Source organism: Schistocerca americana, chromosome 10, assembly GCF_021461395.2.
Source record: "Schistocerca americana isolate TAMUIC-IGC-003095 chromosome 10, iqSchAmer2.1, whole genome shotgun sequence".
NCBI lineage: Eukaryota > Metazoa > Arthropoda > Insecta > Orthoptera > Acrididae > Schistocerca > Schistocerca americana.
In genome coordinates, this window is record NC_060128.1 from 86,221,229 (window position 1) to 86,243,090 (window position 21,862).

Sequence of the window (21,862 nt, forward strand, 5' to 3'; positions counted from 1 at the left end):
AGGAGCTACTTAGCAGACTACGAACTACTCTGCAGCACAGTACTTAACCTGCGGTCTATAAGTTACATGTTAGGTGATTATCCGTGAGCTCTTTAACTGTCTGAGACTTACATGGTAGTCTTGGACTTACTATATGAATCAGGAATTACCTGACAGTCGTGGAACTACGCAGTGCTAAACAGTACTACACCCCAACTGCAGTTAAACACCACTAGCTGATAAGTGTGCTAGAAACTACATCGTGTCCTTATAGTTGCAGAGTAACGTTGTGAGATTACATATTCTTCGACACCCTGCACACGACACATATTGTGGGTAACTTCCCAATTCCTCACACTTTTTACGTTCTGAATATCTTACATTTGTAAATAACAAATTAACAACATACCAGTACGTACTGTAGCCTTCAGTTGCAACTTTCAGAGTGCAAATATGTTTACAGATAACGCATATCTACTGTTGACGAATTACTATGTACCGTATTCAAATGCGTAATTGTGCAGACGTGTTAATTTAATTTGGAAATTAGGGTCCTAGTATTTCACTATCCAACTTAAGATTTATTTTTAAACAGATCGTCTGATGATGACTTACTATGAAGTCGACGTTGGTTACGATGCCATTTGTGCTACAAAAAACAGAGAAATATAATAATAGACATTTTGAATACAAGGTGTAGTGAAATGCAGAAATTGATGGAATATCGTCTGCGACCCGACCCTGGTAAGAGTGTCTAAACAGACACTAACGAGCACCTTATAAACACACCTGGCTCCACTAGTTTTCATTTAGGAACAATAAATTGCGAATCACTTGTATCCAAGCATGCGTAGTTTTAAGTCGAGTTAAGGAATATCAAATGGAATACAGCAGGGATGTCAGAAATTCAGCAAAAAATTAAACACACAATTACAGTATTGTAAAAACATTAACAGAACTGCAGTTGTTTAAAAAATAAAAATTAGATTCATTGCAAACCCCTGAAGTACGTGCCCACATTCTGAGGTGGTTGTTGTAACACGTAAGTAAAGTGCAGTCAAATCATGTGTGATGGATATCGCCAAACTGGTGTAAGGCTGCATGCCCTCGATGTACACTTATTCTGAACCTAGATCCTCCTGCGATTGATATTTAGTAGTTCAAATGTCGAAACTCTGAGAATTTTCATTATTTCTTCTGGTTCTCCACCTTATCTTCTGAGCTACCAAGCGACATCTCTATTCAGCCAATAAATGGTGGAATCCCAAATGTTACAAAACGTATTTAAATATTTGAAGGGTGAACCCATGTTTAAATTGACAACTTTTTAAATAACACTTGAATTGACCCAAGTTTTGAATGTTAATGTTTTAAGTCAACTTTGATCCAATTCATTAAGGGGAACTAAAAAAATGCTGACATTGGTAATTTCCGGTTACTGCATTCATTTCAGAGGGACTGTTATCTTTCTAATGTCTGTATTAATAAAGGTTAAGATAGTTAACCAGCACTTCAACCTGAGCATGAAATCAACCTACAAAATTGTAGATTTCCTTCAGAGGTATTCTATGAGTAAAATGGTTCAAATGGCTCTAATCACTATGGTACCTAACATGTAAGTTCATCAGTCCCCTAGATTTAGAACTACTTAAACGTAATTAACCTAAGGACGCCACACACATTCATGCCCAAGGCAGGATTCGAACCTGCGACTGCAGCAGCAGCGCGGTCCCGGACTGAAGCGCCTAGAACCGCTTGGTCACATCGGCCGGCTTTTCTGTGTATTTTGATGCAAGGGACTTATGAGTTTGGTGGCTTGTTACAGAACAATTATGTGATTATAATTGACACTGTTCTCAGTTAACATTGTTTTTATGAAAATATGCAGTCATCAAAATGCACAATGGAAACATAGTTTTACAACAAACAAGTCCTTTTCCCCCCTCTCTGTGTCCATCTCTTCCTCTACCTCTGTTGTCCCAGTATCATTGTCCATCTCCTTCACCCCTCCTCCCTCTGGCCATGTCTTCCTTGGTCTCCCTCTGACCATGTCTTCCTTGGTCTCCCTCTGACCATGTCTTCCTTGGTCTGCCTCTTTCTTTTCCACCAGCCCACTCCTCCTCTACACATGCCACCTGCTCTATGCATCTTCTCCTCCCCCTACTCCGTGGGTCCACCCCTGTATGCATCTCAGCCTCTCCTCATCCATGCTCATCGGCACATATATTATTATAGTGCAAGTAACTTAAAAGTTGAAAACTGAAAAAGAATTTCTCCATAGGAGGCAGACTAAGCGACCCTCCGATTACCGATCTGTACCCTTTCCAGCGCGCCAGCAGCTGCCAGGAACGTACAATAACAGAAACGGCTCATGCCTCACCTGACCCACACCGGAGATGCTATGTTTTCGAAACCCTTGGCCATCTGGAGCTCCCATTTACGTCACTGTCTTTTCTGGCGAAGCCCTATATATCAGCCTACACAAATTTGAAGCAGGTCGGTGATGGATAGGCACGGTCCCCTTATCATACGAGCTATACACGCTGTTCGGAAATCACCGAAAAGACTTCTAGGACTTGGAGAGGGGACAGAGTACCTAATGCTTTAGTAGGACCCCAATTCCGGAAACATATCGTTTCCGTGCTACGATGGTTTCAGTTCAGGTATGTAACGCACCCATGCGTGCTGAGAGGAAGAGAAAGTTGCTTGTCTGGTATGTAGTAGGGAAGACAGGATGATGTGTACTGATGTCACTTGACGTTTGCCCTGCAGTGAGGCGTATTCAATGCCTGTGCGTTTCCAATACGATAAACATGGTTTGATACACGTTTTCGGGAAACACGGACATGATCATGGTGTATGGCGAAGCTCGATATGAGGGATGAGCTGCTAGTCAGCTGTATCAGGAAAGTTTTCTCCAATGTAGCACGGTGCGCCATAGCACCAACTTTTTGCCCAAGCTAGGCAGCGGCTCCGACGTTGAAGTATCTTCACCATGAGGTGGCAAAACGGTACTGCTCCACGGCAACGCCGCACGCCCGAATTTGAAGATGACGTAATGCACGGCGTTGAAGAGAACCTGTCAACGTTTACTCGAAAAATTAATCGTGCGACTGTCAGTCACAGTATCGTCTGGGACGTTCTGACTGAGCAGCAATTACGTCTGTAGAGTCTTGTACCGCAAGGAAGCAAGGGAGAGAACGTTGTTATTTGTAGGCAGTATCCTGTTTCTACAGCACACGTGGATTAATGAGGTTCTTGATTTCCACGAACAAACTTTACCTAACTCGAATAGAGTCCATGTGTTGTGGGCCAAGGTCATCAGTAATATTCCCATTGCAGTCACTAATCTAGTTGCTATGTACTGTCGCACCATGTGATGAACTAAAACTGTTTTGGGAGTAAACTGACAGACACTGAACTGGACCAGTGAGTCATCGAGTGAGTGAGTGAGAGAGTGAGTGAGTGAGTGAGGCGCTCCAGTCAGCGGCGACGGCCTAATTACCTGCTGTCGAGAGAGTGTTGGCGGCGTGTTTCTTGTCGGTGTGTCTCTGGCCTATCTCGTGACAGGGGCGCTTGATCCGGCGCCCGCTAATCGATTTCCGCGCTTCACCTTTGCCGACTGGTGTGCTGGCGACAGCTTTTGTCAGCGAAGCATCCGCACCAGCTACAAAGTGTACACTCTGTGGGTCCAGCCGATTTTCCACAGCTCGTTGCCTACTGCATGTGGTTCCTGCACCGCTGCACCGACACACCCCTGTTCCCATGTAGAGTTCTGTTCACAGATGAATTTCAGTCCACTCAGGACTGTCTTCTGAATTTGCGAACCGCAGTATGTGGACAGACGTAAATCCTCATGCAATGTATGTTCAGGGATTTCAACACCAGTTTGGCATTGAGGTGCAGGCAGGTATTCTTGAATGCTCATGTGATTGGGCCATACCGCCTTGCACGCAAGCTAACTGGTCCTGCATACCTGGCTTTCCCACAAAACGTATTCGACTCGTGCTTGGAAGCTGTGCCACTAAATGACAGTTAGGAAATGTGGTGCAGCATAATGGTGCAACACTTCACTTCTCTCATGCAGTTTGGAGACATCTCAGTGGCCAATATGGTGAAAGATAGATAGGCAGGAATGGTCCAACTGCGTGACCGTCACTATCGCCGTATTCAACACCTGGCGACTACTTGTCGTTGGGCCGTATGCAAAGTTTAATTTACGAGAGTCCTATAAAGGCAGAGGAAGATCTCTTGATACTTGTTCTGCCCACTGCACTAGAAACTGAAGGCACCAGGTGGGGTGGAGAGAATGTACCAGAATAGGATTCATAGGTACAAGGTCTGTAACAACGATGGTGATCGCCACATCGAACCGCTACTGTAATGTATCAGTACTGTTCTGCACGTACAGTATGCTGGTTCGTTTTTTGTTCTGGAATAATGTAAATAGGTAATGCTTAAATGTTAACACAAACATATGTTCTTACGCAATAAATGGAGATTTCGTTGCGTTTCCTTTCGAAATTTTACATAATAAATCTACTGTATCACGCCCACTTTGTTCAAATGGCCCTAAGTACTATGGGACTTGACATCTGAGGTCATCAGTCCCCTAGACTTAGAATTAATTAAACCTAACCTAAGGACATCACACACATCCGTGCCCGAGGCAAGATTCGAACCTGCGACCGCAGCAGCAGCGCGGTACCGGACTGAAGTGCCTAGAACCGCTCGGCCACAGCGGCCGGCTGCCCTACTTTATTTCCTCAAACAGAAGTGGATGAGCTAAACATCTGAGCTGAAATCTTCGTAGCCTGGAAACGGCACATTTCCAGACACGTCTTCCTATTCAAAATGTTCCGTACTCACTCCCCTTTATCAGTTCATAACGGGAATTTCCGAAAGCTCTGTATATCGTTCAGTCGATGTATCGATACTTTAACATGTTTTGGCATCTCCAGCCTAGCTTAGCACAGGACGTTAGAGGTGGTCTGCTGTTCTACTGGCTGTCGACAATACCATTACACCGTCGCAGTTGCTGCCGCTTGCACAGTGACTTCTGCTGATTAAGCGGACCGCTTTGCGACACCCGACACCGGCTGTGAGCAGTATTAAAAAGGCGCTGTTTTGAGAAGCAGCGAGTGCGGCTGCTACGTTTGATCAGCGCTCGTAAACGCGGGCCTGAGAGACGGCCGTTGCCCGGCAACCGGTGGCGGCGCCTTCAAAGGCGGCCGAGCCTACACCTGTTGCGCCGGTCGCTCCGCGGGCCGACTTTTACTGCCGCCTCTCGTCCGGCACGGCCTCTTAAACTCTTTCGCCGATACTGGAAATAGAGGCGCCAGACAGCCGCACTTTGAGCCAGCGCACAACGGGACGATTTAACTGGGGCGATTCTTAGTTATTTACAGCCATTTGTTCCCTGGAAGACGGGGCGCAGCTGGCACGGCTGCTGTTTACGTTAGCGCTGCGTGCCTCTCCATTAGCACCACGTTGCCGACGTCGGGAAGTTGCGGCAACCGCTCGCGTATGGTAACAATGAATTATCGTAACTGATCATCAGCTTACGCCATACTGCTACACGGTCCAATCAGATTGTGGTCATCGCCTACGTTCCAAGCCAACGTGCAGCAATCACTCACAGATGGCAGGTGACAAAACTAACAGTAAAAGGTCAAAGAGTGTAAAGTGTGTCGGGTGGACGAGGAAAATAGTGCAGTTTGTATCGTAATGCGGAAACGGGGCGATTTGTCTGACGTCCAAAAGAGCATGAACAATGGATTTCGGGAGAAGGACGGGCGCATTTCCGAAAGGGCCAGCTTTGTAAACTGGTCGCCTGCCGCCGTAGTTAAAGCATACCGTGCCCGGTTTAGTGGCACTACCCAAAATAGGCGCCAAGGCTATTGTGGTGCATTTAACACCTAGAGCGCCTCTCGGTGTTGAAAAAACAAAAATAGCTTCCAAATTAGCACCCATGTCCTTAAAATATCAATTTACCCAATGACCCAAGTCCCTCCACAAGTAGTAATTACGAAAAATAAATAAAAAACAAACAGAGGAAAATATCTAGTATGGAAAGCAAAAGAAAAGAAAAGTAAAATTTAATTATAAATTTTAGAAACATGGGAAGGGGAAAAAGAGTAGAAAATATTAAAATATTAGTTATTCCAATACTTAAGAAAATCAATATTATAGTCATAGAACGTAGGTCTGGGATAGAAAAGATAGTTTTTATTAAAGTATAAATAGCCATACGTTGTAATTACGATACTCCAGTCTCTAGTCTGCTCTAGTTCGGAAGTTATTTAGGACGTACAGCTTTAGAGAACAACAATTGTGACTTTATTAAACGGGGATCAAGAATAGATCGTGACGAGATTGTTTTTGAGGATCGTCAATTCAAGACTTTAATTTGGACATTTATCAGATTAGATAAACGGGAAGGAGAATAGTAATCTCTTTGGCTTTAATGTCAATTCGTGTGAATATTTAAACGCTTTACTGAATTAAGAATTTTAACCGGATTCGGACTTTGAATTGTGATAGTGGGAAACTTTAATTTCAGCGACTAGTGATAGTTGATAATGACAGTTTGCGGATATTAAATACAAATAACTTATTTACCGAAAGTGACAGGATATTATCTAACATCTCTGATGCTAGCGGGAATCCTACTTAGCCATCTAATTAAAGAACTTCTTTGAATGAGATCGTAAGAGTGAACCTATTTATTAATAATTCTTGTCAATAAACTGACGTTGTTAATTTGAAATATAATACGACTCTTGAACATTAATTTAACTTAGATTAATAAACGTTAAGGTTACGTGATCTATGCCAAGAACGAACTAGCGATTCGTATTTGAAACAATTGAACGAAAGGTTGAAGTATCGTCGTCTGTAAACATTGGTAGTAAAGCTACTAAAGATTTTTTCTCTCAGAGTTGGGAAGACTACAAGTGTAGTGTCCCATGTTTAACATTGGGTTTTAAAAGTAATCAAACTGATACTTAGCCGGGACAATATTAAATAAAAGTAAAACCCTTCAATGACAGTCAGTGTGTAAAAAAAATAAAACCAAACTTTCACCCATTAGACGAAAAAGCGAAAACAGGAAAAGGGCTGCTACATGCACCACGGGCCATAGGTGACAGCTGTGAACGACGGCTGCAAAGATATGCATGGGCGAATAGACGTGCAACTGCTGAGCGACTGACCACCCAGACGAACCAAATGACTACCATCGGTCTCTCCTCAATGGCCCTTCAGCGAATTTTGTTGCGTATGGGCCTTCGCAGAAGGCGCGTGGGTCACACACCCGTGCTGACTACTGTTCATCGGCGGCTAAGGCTGGAATCTGTACGCCAATACCTCAGCTGGACTCCACTGAGTGGCGACAGGTGGTCTTTTCAGATGAATCACATTTTATACTCCATCAGACAACAGGCTGTTAGCGTGCACAGCGTGACACGTCTGAAAGCAAAGGGTCCCGGAGGAGGGAGTTTTACGTTCTGCGGTATGAGAGTGACATCTTGATTGTGGAAGGCCCAGTGGATCAACCCTACTATGCAGCTATCTTAGCGGACCATGTCATTGGTAAGTTGATGCAACATTGGTTTTATATACACAGATTCCTCAGTCGCACTTCTAGTTGGAGTTTTTCCTCGGCACAAAGGCATCTACCAACACGACAATGCAGCGTATCACATAGCTGACAGTGGACGAGCGTGGTTTTAAGAGCACCAGGATTAGTTTACCGTACTCCCCTGGCCATCAAACTCTCCGGATTTAAACACATTCGAGATTCTGTGGGACTACCATCACCACGCTGCTCGCGGCATGTTTCCCAACCGAGAAACCTACTGCAGCTTGAAACGTCCCCTTTCAACAATTATACAAGACTGTGCTTAAACTGACACACAATATTTTTTTTAGCGCAACGTAATCTGACTTTCAATAATCCCTACAAACGAATGGCCCTGAATAACATTAAACTATACCTTTCACAAATCACTTACCTCACAAAAATCTTCATTGCTCGAACTACTGCAATACAGCGAGCGCCACAACTGCCAGCTAAATGAAAGATTCAAACTACTGAAGGCACTAACTACTGATAGGCATAGTTAGCAAATGAAAGATTTTGATAGAGAACAAACAATGTTTTTACATCAATAGTGTTCAAAAATGATAATACATACACTCCTGGAAATTGAAATAAGAACTCCGTGAATTCATCGTCCCAGGAAGGGGAAACTTTATTGACACATTCCTGGGGTCAGATACATCACATGATCACACTGACAGAACCACAGGCACATAGACACAGGCAACAGAGCATGCACAATGTCGGCACTAGTACAGTGTATATCCACCTTTCGCAGCAATGCAGGCTGCTATTCTCCCATGTAGACGGTCGTAGAGATGCTGGATGTAGTCCTGTGGAACGGCTTGCCATGCCATTTCCACCTGGCGCCTCAGTTGGACCAGCGTTCGTGCTGGACGTGCAGAGCGCGTGAGACGACGCTTCATCCAGTCCCAAACATGCTCAATGGGGGACAGATCCGGAGATCTTGTTGGCCAGGGTAGTTGACTTACACCTTCTAGAGCTCGTTGGGTGGCACGGGATACATGCGGACGTGCATTGTCCTGTTGGAACAGCAAGTTCCCTTGCCGGTCTAGGAATGGTAGAACGATGGGTTCGATGACGGTTTGGATGTACCGTGCACTATTCAGTGTCCCCTCGACGATCACCAGTGGTGTACGGCCAGTGTAGGAGATCGCTCCCAACACCATGATGCCGGGTGTTGGCCCTGTGTGCCTCGGTCGTATGCAGTCCTGATTGTGGCGCTCACCTGCACGGCGCCAAACACGCATACGACCATCATTGGCACCAAGGCAGAAGCGACTCTCATCGCTGAAGACGACACGTCTCCATTCGTCCCTCCATTCACGCCTGTCGCGACACCACTGGAGGCGGGCTGCACGATGTTGGGGCGTGAGCGGAAGACGGCCTAACGGTGTGCGGGACCGTAGCCCAGCTTCATGGAGACGGTTGCGAATGGTCCTCGCCGATACCCCAGGAGCAACAGTGTCCCTAATTTGCTGGGAAGTGGCGGTGCGGTCCCCTACGGCACTGCGTAGGATCCTACGGTCTTGGCGTGCATCCGTGCGTCGCTGCGGTCCGGTCCCAGTCGACGGGCACGTGCACCTTCCACCGACCACTGGCGACAACATCGATGTACTGTGGAGACCTCACGCCCCACGTGTTGAGCAATTCGGCGGTACGTCCACCCGGCCTCCCGCATGCCCACTATACGCCCTCGCTCAAAGTCCGTCAACTGCACATACGGTTCACGTCCACGCTGTCGCGGCATGCTACCAGTGTTAAAGACTGCGATGGAGCTCCGTATGCCACGGCAAACTGGCTGACACTGACGGCGGCGGTGCACAAATGCTGCGCAGCTAGCGCCATTCGACGGCCAACACCGCGGTTCCTGGTGTGTCCGCTGTGCCGTGCGTGTGATCATTGCTTGTACAGCCCTCTCGCAGTGTCCGGAGCAAGTATGGTGGGTCTGACACACCGGTGTCAATGTGTTCTTTTTTCCATTTCCAGGAGTGTATACAGCAGTTCATGACATCCATTCCTACAAATGTACTGTTTCTGATGGACACACGTCCAGATCATCCGCTCTCAAAAATGCGCCATCTCACTTCCCCACATCCACCACTGCTGGCGGCTCACCTCCAACTACGCAACGCTACGCGCTGTTCCCATCCAACTGCCCAGCACTACAATGGCAGACAACAATGCAAACTAGCCACAGACTGCACACAGCACAGCCAGTGGTTTACATACAGAGCGCTACGTAGTGTTACCAGTAAGAAAACCTAAACAGCCTACTTACATTGCCCCCATGTTCCCCACAAAAATTTTTACAAACTGTTTTGGGCACTGGCCAATACATATTTGTTAAAAAATTTTCACAATTACAATAACAAAGAAATCAAATGCACACAATTATTGATACAATGTTGGTCAAAAGCTAAAATTTTCTCACAGTCCATAAAGACAGTCCTGATCATTCATCACAGTAAAATTGCAGCGTTTTTTTTTCTCAAAGTCTGAGCAGTAAAAGAGAATGCACACGGAGGTAGTGGATTTCCATGCAGTCTTGAAGAAGTAGTGTTGTCCTTCCAACGGAAAGACAGTCTTGACTCTTGACACGCAGACAGCTAATGACCCACAACAGAGCAAACCCACAGCAGAGTCAGTCGAAGTTTAAGAATGTTGGTAGGTAGGTCATCACAGAGCAGATCCACTGTAGTCCTGGTATAGTGTATGGTATTGGTGGGCCACCAGAGGTGCAGACCCACTGCAGTCCTTGTAGAGACGGCCAGCAGCCATCTGTTGCGACTGTGCTGGTGCACAATCACCGTGGAAGAGTCTTGCGGAGAATATAGAAAGTCCATAAACAACTCACAAACCACTCACAAAGTTTTTGGAATTATCCTTAGAACCAGCAATGCTGTTAACCAGTCCCTTGCTGAAATATCAACACACGTGCAAACACTGTCCCTACTTCTCACATATTGTCCATATACTGTGACCAGCAGAAACGTGTGCAGTGAAATGTAACTTACAAGTTACTTAATTTGATGAACTGGTGTCGATTACAATATTATAACATAAAAATACAATAACAAAGGTACAAAATACATCATTAAAGAACATAACAATACAGATAACATATGTAGTAAAACAGGCTTGACAAAAGAATAGAAATAAACATGTACATCAGTGTTACAAGAATTATGACATAAGTACATACATAAAAGATGAGAATAACTTTTGAAACATTACCTTCACACATGAGCATTAAAACAAAACAGAGTAAATAATGTCTAAACATCTTTACAAAGTAAATAACATATTATCAGAAAAATTCTACAACATAACTCTTATTAGTTTAACACATAAGGACAGGAGAAACACAAATACACAAGAGTACACAAACACATAGCAGAATAACACAGGAGGAAAGGACAGGGTTTGTTTTCAGTGTAACATTTGGTACTGCAGTCCAACCCAAAACTTCATTCCATAGATCTTTCGTCTTATTTCAACATTTGTTTCCACCAAAAAATCCAATCCAAGCATGCTTTCTGTATTCTGTTCACATCCTCTTTCAAAAATAGCTTTCTCCACTGTACACTACTTTTTGTGGCCAAACCATTTCCTTATAGCTTGTCAATGCACTTCTTCCAGTTCAGCACAACTCGTTTTCTTATATAGCCTACCCTATCTTAAGCTAACTTAAATCTACTGAGCTCAGATGCTAAACTAAGGAACGAGGCAATGCAGCAGCACAAAACAATTAACGCAAACCGCAATGACAAAAAATGCAGATTTTCAAAGTAAGCAGCATTATAGAAATTAGCAAAGCAATTGCAATATTACAACTAATATGAGGCAATGTGCAGCAAACAAGAAAAATAAATCAGTAGTAAACTGGCTTAGCAGAGTAACACAAATTAAAATTCAGAAGCACTATGCCTGGCAAACAGCTGCAGCAAATGCAATAACTTATATCTAAACATGACAAAGCTCAAGCAGCAAAAATATTACAGTAAAGACAATGATGCAGTTAAGGGAAATGTATATTCACATCTTTATATCTATGTAATTAAAGTGGTGCAGCACAAGAACTAATTCTACAAAATAAGTTACCAAGTACTTGAAAAGAAAATTATGTATGCAGTTCCTGTGAAGGGAAATGGCTTTTTGTGCTGCCTCACTTTTTTTGGAAGTATGTTATAAAATTATTCTTTACTGGGTCTGTAGACAGAAAATAGTGATATTAGTACATCTATTAATTTTTATTTTAACCAATGCTGCAGTGCAGCTAGAAGCTAGATATTAAACAAAATGAGCAAATCTCTCAACGAGAAAGACAATAGATGTAAAAATGTTTCTCATCGTTTCATTAGGCATTTTAGTAAATATCATAAATTAAGAGCTCCACAGTGTAATCATATGTTTTCAAGTTTGAGCGTGTCGTATTTGCGATGCTTTCTACAAACGAGTGTCAATAGCGAGGATAATGGCCTCTTTTTTTTCCACTTGTGCCTCTGAAAGGCACACACTAATGCTTTTTTCCAGGTGACTGTCGTGCAGCTGGGTGCCCGCCACGCAGTATGTGAAGGTCACTTAACTTTCTTAGCGAAATATTTATGACACCAGTTCGCACTACAGTGACAGTCTCAGATAAAGATTTCACAGGTCGAGAATTTGCGTTGAAAATCTGTAGAAACAAAATCCTGTAAATATTTTGTTGTTGTTGTTGTGGTCTTCAGTCCTGAGACTGGTTTGATGCAGCTCTCCATGCTACTCTATCCTGTGCAAGCTTCTTCATCTCGCAGTGTCTAAAAAATTTTTGCCAGCATAGTGATACATTCACGCATATACATACATTTCATAACTCTTAAAGTACGATTTCCAACATCCTTTTTCACAAACCAGAGTCCCTAACCACTACTCATTATTCCTTGCTTTATTACACATATACATATTTGTAGACACTTCTTCAATATTTCATCATAATAAATACGTAGCATAATCAAATTCCTCATATAGCATCAGCTTATTGATCATAAACATACCGCAACAGCATAATACACATCTTCATCATAACATCATCAAACCTCAGCCAAATCTCAAAATCATCGTAGCTTCCTTCAATAATTTCAAAACCTAAAAACAATTCTCTGCTCATTTCAATAGTGTCATCTACCTCAAACGTACTTTAAAATCATGATCCCATCCCAAATACACAATTCAAAGCTTTCATAGTATCACAATGGTTCCGAAAAAATAAGAACAGTTCACGAAGTACAGACAAAAAAAAATTTCATAAGTGTGAAGTTATCCAACTGTGTAATTGCGTAAACATGTGTCACTGATGTAGTAAAATAAACATATGTCTCTCTCAGTTAAATGATCAGATAGCTGTGTAAATATGGTACCGATGTATAAGCAAATACCATATTAGCTAGGGCTCCTTCTGCTTGCCGCACACATGGTACACAAAGTAAGCGTGTACCCCCCTGAGGATTAATGTTATTATACCCTCAGGTGTTACAGATTGCAGCAATGGAATGAAATGTATCACGGAAAACTTTCTTTGTAATTAAAAAATCTTTAAAAATAAATGTTTTAAGTACAAAATTAATCACTCAAATACGTGTACTGTAGCGCTAAACTGTGCATCTTGTTGTAAGATAATCTCTGTGGAAGTGTCGTAGTTATCATCCTCAGTAAGCAAAGTTCTGCTGAAATCAACATACTTACCCCATCATAAACGAAAGAGAAATGCTTTGCATATAGATATCGTAGTTAATACGTACCTTACCGTGATCAAGAAAGTACTATAATGTAACGTATTGTTGTGCTACGAAAAAGGCTGTCTCATTGTAGCTATACCACAAAAGTTACTACTAAAACATGTTTTACTTTCCAGAATAATTCAGAAAAACTGTGAAGATATAAAACAGAAACACCGCAAAAGCAACATTGTAAATGGTCACTCATTAGTAGCGTCGTGATAAAATCGTGTAGCTGTCACATAAACCAACCACTGTATCATCTGGTATCTCACAGAAAGTACTTTAAATCCAGAATGTATTATCAAGTAAACCAAAATGTTACATTAAAATCTCATTAGTAGTGCCAGAATATGTTCTAAGTATGTAAGCCTGATAGTCCTTACTTAATCCTGCAACTAACAAGCAAGAATGTACAAATAACAACACTGTGTCGTCTGTTCACTATAACAATCCATTCGTAATTTCTGTTTAAAAATGTTCCCTACGTTCTAGGCTGGATAGTTAGCTTCAAAACATAGTTACATGATAACAGTTTCTAAAGAATACTAGTAACGTGAAGTGAAACGTTTTATGGCAAAGACAAAGTTAAAAAACAGATTATCTCTCAATAAATGGTTTTACAGGTGAAATGTGGTGCAATCTTTTACCCTTTCTAGTGTGCAGAGTTTCAACTTCAAAGCATTTATCATGTTGTTAAGTGGTGGAGAATTTCTTCCTGAATCGTAACTGCGCGCTGGACCGTTGCGTCTGAAGTTATTCTGTCTCCCTTGATAATAATTATTTTGGTTCCCATATTGTCTGTTTCTCTGATTGTCTCTGTGATAGTCATTCCTGCGGAGAGGTGATCTTTCCCTGTAATTATTACTACTCTGCCAACGGTTGTCATACAGGTGGTGTTTGTTTTGGTCATGATTTACGTTGTAAGAATAGCCTTGTCGTGTCCATTTATTATTTCTGTCATCGCGGAATTGTGACGGATGTGACCTGTAATTGTCGTGTTCCTGTTTTCGCGTTCCGCGAATGTCAGTGTCAATTTCTAATTCTTGTAAGAGTCCCTGAAAACCTTCAATGTCGTCTTTGCAACGTCCTGCCAAAATAATATGTCGTAAATGTTCAGGTAATCTGATTAAGCAAATGCAGATGAGTTCTGAGGGGCTGTATGGGTTTGACAGATACTGATTCTTGTGCAACATGTCTTCAAAATATTTCACAAGACTGGAAAATTCAGATTGTTCAAAGTGTTTCATCATCATGATGTTATGTTTTACTCGGTCTTGTGTAGCATGAGACCAATATGCTGAGAGGAAGGCATGATAAAATTCTCCTTCACTGTGACAATCGTGAATGACCGATCGCATTCTTACAGCTGGTTCATCCTCTAAGTAGCCACACATAAATTCTAATCTGTGCTCTAACGACCAGTTGGGAGGAAAACAATGAGAGAATTGTGTCTAACTTTTGAAGATTTTGTCCCATTTGTTTCTGATTTTGTTAAAGTGTTGTGTCTAACTTTTGTAGCCTTTGTCCCATTTGTTGCATTAATTGTAATAACAATGCACTGAAACATGTTCCTCAGTGCTATTCGGCAGTGCATTTGAACCGGCAATATTCGCATTTTGAAAAGCGGAAAATGTGTCTTGACTTATTTGAGAAAACGGTGAGGACGCAAAACCTGAGTCTACAGTATTTGCAAGATTGTGTCCTGTCATTTCGGATTCCTGAGGCGAGCTGTTGCCGACCGATCGATCGATAATGCTTCCCTGTTCACTATTTGTTTCACTGTCTACGCCATTATTTGCCGCCCGATCCATTTCCCTATGCACAGTTACCAAATTACTACTTTGAACATTAGTTAATTCATTACTCGGCGCCGGCCGGTGTGGCCGTGCGGTTCTAGGCGCTTCAGTCTGGAACTGCGTGATCGCTACGGTCGCAGGTTCGAATCCTGCCTCGGGGATGGATGTGTGTAATGTCCTTAGGTTAGTTAGGTTTAATTAGTTCTAAGTTCTAGGCGACTGATGACCTCAGAAGCTAAGTCACGTAGTGCTCTGAGCCATTTGAACCACACGGCGCTAACACACTGCTTTCATCTTCACTGTCATTTCTCAGTTTACTTTGGAGTCTAGTATTACGTTTTTCACACGCCATTATTGTCACAATATTTCACACGACAACACAGAAAAGCACAATTTGAAGAGCAAAATAAGAAAACACATTAACATAGCACTGAAAATAGTATGTAGTTAATCGCAAGCGCAGCTGCGAAATACTTGGTGCGAATCTACATGCATGCCACAGCTGTTTTACTGTACAAGAATGAAAAACTACAACTACAAAGGAAATTCTCTCTACAATTACGCGCTAGCAATAAACAAAGGCTGCACTAATTGCACAAACTACAAGAAAAAATCAGAAGATTCCAGTGAGGTATCCTCGGCTAAGGGTCGCCGTATGAAATGTCCCCTTAGAAAAATTGTACATGACTGTGCTTAAACGGACACACAATATTTTTTTCAGCGCAACGCAATCTGGCTTTCAATAATCCCTACAAAAGAATGGCCCTGAATAACATTAACGTATACCTTTCACAAATCACTTACCTCACAAAAATGTTCATTGCTCGAACTACTGCAATACAGCTAGCACCACTACTGCCAGCTAAATAAAAGATTCAAACTACGGAAGGCACTAACTACTGATAGGCATAGTTAGCAAATGAAAGATTTTGATGGAGAACAAACAATGTATTTACCTCAATAGTGTTCAAAAATGATAATATATATACAGCAGTTCATGACATCCAGTCTTACAAATGTACTGTTTCTGATGGACACACGCCCAGATCATCCGCTCTCAAAACTCCGCCATCTCACTTCCCCACATCCACCACTGCTGGCGGCTCACCTCCAACTGCGCAACGCTGCGCGCTGTTCACATCCAACTGCCCAACACTACAATGGCAGACAACAATGCAAACCAGCCACAGACTGCACACAGCACAGCCAGTGATTTTCATATAGAGCGCTACGTGGCGTTACCAACATAAAAACCCAAACAGCCTACTTACAAGCTGGCCACGGCCCTGGAGTAGGGGTGGCTCTACATCGCTATCGGTACCTTCCAGTACCTCACTGATTGTTGCTGCACGGCTCGCATAGGTCCTCGCTGCACACAGTGGTTATTCAGGCTTTTGGGCAGGTGGTCATGTTAATGTGACGGGGCAGTGTATGTTGATTGATTTTTGAGGTTCTTCAGTCTGAAGGCTCTCAACGGTAGTCTGTCCTGTGCAACCGTTTATGTCTATATAACTACTGAATCATACATCTATCAGGACCTCGTTACTACAGTCAACATTGGATATGAATCAACGATGTCTATTCTCTCTGACCCCCCCCCCCCCCTTCGAATTTCTCACTTTTACCAAATTGACGATTATGTCCTAACAAAGTACCCTTCGCTTAGCCCATTGGTCTCATAAATTTGTTTCCTGCATAATTCCATACAGCATCTCCTCATTAATTGTATGATCTCCCCATCTAATCTTACACATTCTTCCGGAGTACAGCATTTCAAAAGCTTCAGTTCTTTACCTCTCTGAGGTGTTAATCGTCCGCGCTTCACCCCCGAAAACGTTTACGCTGCAAAAAAATATTTTATTAAAGTCTTCCAAACTTCTAAATCTATATCAGAAACGCATTTCTTGCTACTGCTTCTTTGCATTTCATATCCTCCGGACTTCGATCAGCGTCACTCATTTTGCAATCCAAATAGCAAAACCCATTTGTTAGTTTTAGTGTCTCCTTTCCCTGTCTAGTTTCCTCAGCATTGTCTTTGTTTTACAATGTGATGAAATTACGATGTCACCGACAAATCTCTCGAAGCTTTAATTTCTTCTGTCTGAACCTTGATGCCCTTTCCAAATGTTTCCTTAGTTTTCTTTAGTACTTGCATTATGTGCAGACTCAATAACAACAGGGATAGGCTGCGACACCGTCTCCATTCTCAACCACGGTCCCCATTTCATGCACTTCGACTCTCACAACAGAGTAAGTATTTTATTCATCTCACATCGAGAATTTCAGATACTATAGTTCAGTCAAAATTGTCCAAATCAGTTCTAGAAATTGTATAAACTTGGGTTTCATTCTTTTAACCTGTCTGCTGACGTAACTCAGAGTAATATGGTCTCGCTTGTTCCCATATATCTAGGAAACTCACACTAATAAACCACGAAGTCCGCTTTCACCAGTCTGTCCGTCTGCCTGTAAATAATTCGTGTTTGTATTTTACAACTATGGCTCATTAACGTACATAAAATGTGGGAATAGTAGTATCTCATTCTTATTACAATTTTAGACACAGACACACACACACACACATACAGAGGGAGAGGGGGGGGGGGGAGAGAGAGAGAGAGAGAGAGGGGAGAGAGAGAGAGAGAGAGAGAGAGGATCAAAAACAGTTTAATTATTTTGAAATTCAACTGTACAAGTACTCTCTTGTTTAGATTTTTTTTTTTTTTTTTTTTTTTTTTGGTCATCAGTCTACTGACTGGTTTGATGCGGCCCGCCACGAATTCCTTTCCTGTGCTAACCTCTTCATCTCAGAGTAGCACTTGCAACCTACGTCCTCAATTATTTGCTTGACGTATTCCAATCTCTGTCCTCCTCTACAGCTCCCTCTAGTGCCATGGAAGTCATTCCCTCATGTCTTAGCAGATGTCCTATCATCCTGTCCCTTCTCCTTATCAGTGTTTTCCACATATTCCTTTCCTCTCCGATTCTGCGTAGAACCTCATCATTCCTTACCTTATCAGTCCACCTAATTTTCAACATTCGTCTATAGCACCACATCTCAAATGCTTCGATTCTCTTCTCTTCCGGTTTTCCCACAGTCCATGTTTCACTACCATACAATGCTGTACTCCAGACGTACATCCTCAGAAATTTCTTCCTCAAATTAAGGCCGGTATTTGATATTAGTAGACTTCTCTTGGCCAGAAATGCCTTCTTTGCCATAGCGAGTGTACTTTTGATGTCCTCCTTGCTCCGTCATTGGTTACAGGCTGACAATTATTGAACTATATGAAAAAAAACGTAAATTAGTTACAAACTGCGGCGTACACACTTTATTCAACATGTAAACGTCACTACAGATATTCGGATTTAGGTTACGACATGTTCGATCTGCTTGCCATCATTGGTGATGCTGTGGAGCAGAGGAATAGCGAAATTCTTCATGATCCGGTGAAGAGTCGAAACAGCGATGCTGTCTATGACCTCCGAATGGCTATTTCCAGCTGAGCAATCGTTTTGGGGTTATTACTATGCACCGTGTCTTTAATATAGGCCCACAAAATGTGAGATACGTTCAGATACGGAGAATATGACGACCAACCGAGGCTCAACCCAGTGGCTTCTGGGTACCCCAGAGCCAGAATACAGTCCCCCATGCTTTACATCAAACACTCTCCTGCTTCGATGGGGTCGAGCTCCGGCTTGCATGAACCACACCTTGTCGAAATCAGGGTCACTTTGGATAATGGGGATGAAATAATCTTCCGAAACCTTCCCGTACCGTTCGGTAGTCACCGTGCCATCTGGCAATATTGCACCAATTTTTCCGTGACTGGACACTGCACACCACACAGTCAACCCTTGAGGACTAAGAGACTTCTAGATCGCAAAATGCGGATTCTCAGTCCCCCAAATGCGCCAAATTTGCTTATCGAATTGTAAAGTGTAAATTTCTGGTAAGATCTGATGGGACCAAACTGCTTAGGTCATCGGTCCCTATGCTTGCACACTACTTAATCTTAAACCCATGCCCGAGGGGGGACTCGAACCTCCTAGGGGGGGGGGGGGGGGGGCGCGGACCGTGGCAGGACCCCCTTATTGACGAACCCATGCAACTGAAAGTGGGCTTCATCACTAAACCAAACCGAAGTAAACCGTACCAATTCCCATCAAGTCCCACTGCCATCCATGCAGTTTGAACGTCCTAAGGAAAACCTCTCAGAAGCTGTGGCGATTTTATTTCATATAGTTCAATAATTGTCATCTGGTAGGTATTACATGAGTCCACTTGCGGCAACAGCAAATCTGTAGAACGTGTTGAATAATCTGTGCTCTCCGTATACTCAAAACAGAGCCATCACGCAGGGTGCTGACAGATTAAAAAGCTTCATCACAAGTTCGCATGAAACGACTGCAGGACTTCGCTGTAGTCTGCTGGTGCTCGTCACGATGTGTAAACCGGAGGAGCAGTTTGCAAAAACGTCCGGGGTTATAACTGAGTGTGGGCGTATGGGAAGAGATGTACTTAGATGCTGAAAGGGCAGGTTTTTGAGACAGTGCAGCATACTTATTGGTAAGCTGATCCAACACTGGTTTTATATACACCGATTTCTCAATGACACTTCTAGGTGACCTTGTAAATGCTCCAATATCAATTCTGAAAATGGGGGTTATGCTTTAGGATTTCAGCTTACACAATCCATCTGCTGCATTTGAGTCGTTTCATCAGGTTATTACTTTTGTGTGGAATGAAGGGACGGAATCAATGCACCAATCAGGATGTCACTAATTTCCTTTACTTAAAGAGAAGTGTATTCTATCTTTTTTAAAGGGAAGTATACACATCGATGACAATGCCGGATCTAGCACTTATAAGTGGAGATATTTCTATTGGTGACTGAAGATGGTGTAATGAACAACATTATATCAGTATTTACTTCATTTGGAGCCGGCCGTTGTGACCGAGTGGTTCTAGGCGCTTCATTCTGGAACCTCGGGGCTGCTACGGTCGCAGGTTCGAATCCGGTCTCGGGCATGGATGTGTGTGATGTCCTTAGGTTAGTAAGGTTCTAAGTCTAGGGGACTGATGGCCTCAGATGTCAAGTCCCATAGTGGTCAGAGCTATCTGAACCATTTTGAACAAGATGGAAAAACCAACGTGAGTTTTGCAAGGATTCGGTGTCGGTTTGTTCAGCTTGAGCGGCTCTGCCCTGATTGTGCTTTTCCGTACGTGAAGAGCACTCGCAGAGTTCGAGCGCTGTGTCCTTAGGCCGTGACCGGACACCTTCAAAGGCTTCTGCCGCGGGCTGAGAGACGCCCCGCTCTTAAATGTCTGCCCGTGTTGACGACGGCCGCAGTCCCACCAGACGAGGCCAGACTAGGCCGCAGCTGAGCGCTGCACACCTGCCGCAGTCCTCGGCTGCCCAGACGTTTACTGCCGGCGCGGTGTATTCTGGGACCGCACTCCGCTCCACCAAGCCTGCTGTCTCTCTACCTGCTCTGAGCAAAGTGCGTTCCCTGCCCGTCCTCGCAGAGGGCGTCCGCAACCGGCAGCTATCCACGTTTGTAGTTCCTGCTTCTTGTTAAAAGCTGAGTACATCTAAGAATGTCTACGTAAAACTGCCCTAATTAAAATTCCCACTAATAAACTGCGTGACTACCACACTCTATGTCTACTCCACCGACTCCTCGTCGCGCAAGCGCCCCAGTACCTTGCTTCAGAGATTAAAAACCTGTCATGTCATCATAATCGAAACACGAGGTCACTCTTATTTGGTATCCTAGCTGTGCCCACTCACGAAACAAAAACTTTTGCAAACTCCTTCTCAGTTGCCGCTGTCCGCCTCTGGAACAAACTGCCCCTTACCTTGCGCAAAATTCGATCTCCTGCTGCTTTTAAGAAGAAGTTGAAGCATTTCCTACTATCATCCTCATAAAGTTCTCCGCAAAATTAATGTACAAGGACAATCCCCTCATCTGCCAAATAGCAAAGCTAGCGTCTCCTATCTTGCTCCTGAGGTGCCTTCCTCTTCATCTATCTCTATTAGCCACGCAATCTTCTTTTCCTTTATATTTCCTTAATTATGTTTCATCATGTCTCTATTCTTCTCCTCCCTTCACCATGAGTCTCCCTCATACTCCCTGCTGCCAGCACTCCTATCTAAAATCTGTCTCTTCAATAATGTCTAATTATAACAGTACTTGTGACCTAAGAATATAAATTCTATATGTATGTATTTTTCCAGGTGTACCTTTCAAATTGTTTATTTCACTTTTTGTACTAGATGTAGTTTAACATGCCTACTAAAACAAATGAATGTAAAATAAGTAGAATGCCTGGTTAAATGTAAGAGGGGGCCTGATGGCCCTAATCTTGCCAGGTTAAATAAATAAATAAATAAACTGTGCACGCTGGCCCACGAAACTTTTACTTTAACGCTGTCTGACTTTACCATAAGAACACGTTGACACAGGGATCTGATTTTGTCCATCCCAAATGTGGAAATGTTTATTTATTTTATTTCACTTTGAAAGCCTACAACTGTGAAAACAATGTGTTTATAATCAACTTTAATCCGTGTTGCGGCTCGCGTTAGTGCCGTTTCTAGGTTGGTATCGTTTCTTCTTGTGTTCATTGGCGCCACTCCGTTTGCAAGCGTTGTCTGTCCGCTAGTGGCAGCAGCGGTGCTTATCGATATCTAGTA

At 43.0% G+C, this 21,862-nt stretch overlaps 1 protein-coding gene across 1 annotated transcript in view; it reads right to left on the minus strand.

Annotated features, from left to right (window-relative positions):
• Positions 1–5,216: 5,216 nt before the first annotated feature.
• Positions 5,217–21,862, minus strand: part of LOC124552255 (proteoglycan 4-like) — a 45,032-nt gene continuing 28,386 nt past the window's right edge. The window contains exon 3 of the mRNA XM_047126536.1: positions 5,217–5,302. Coding sequence (XP_046982492.1) covers positions 5,217–5,302 — 86 coding nt within the window. The remainder of the gene's footprint in view (positions 5,303–21,862) is intronic.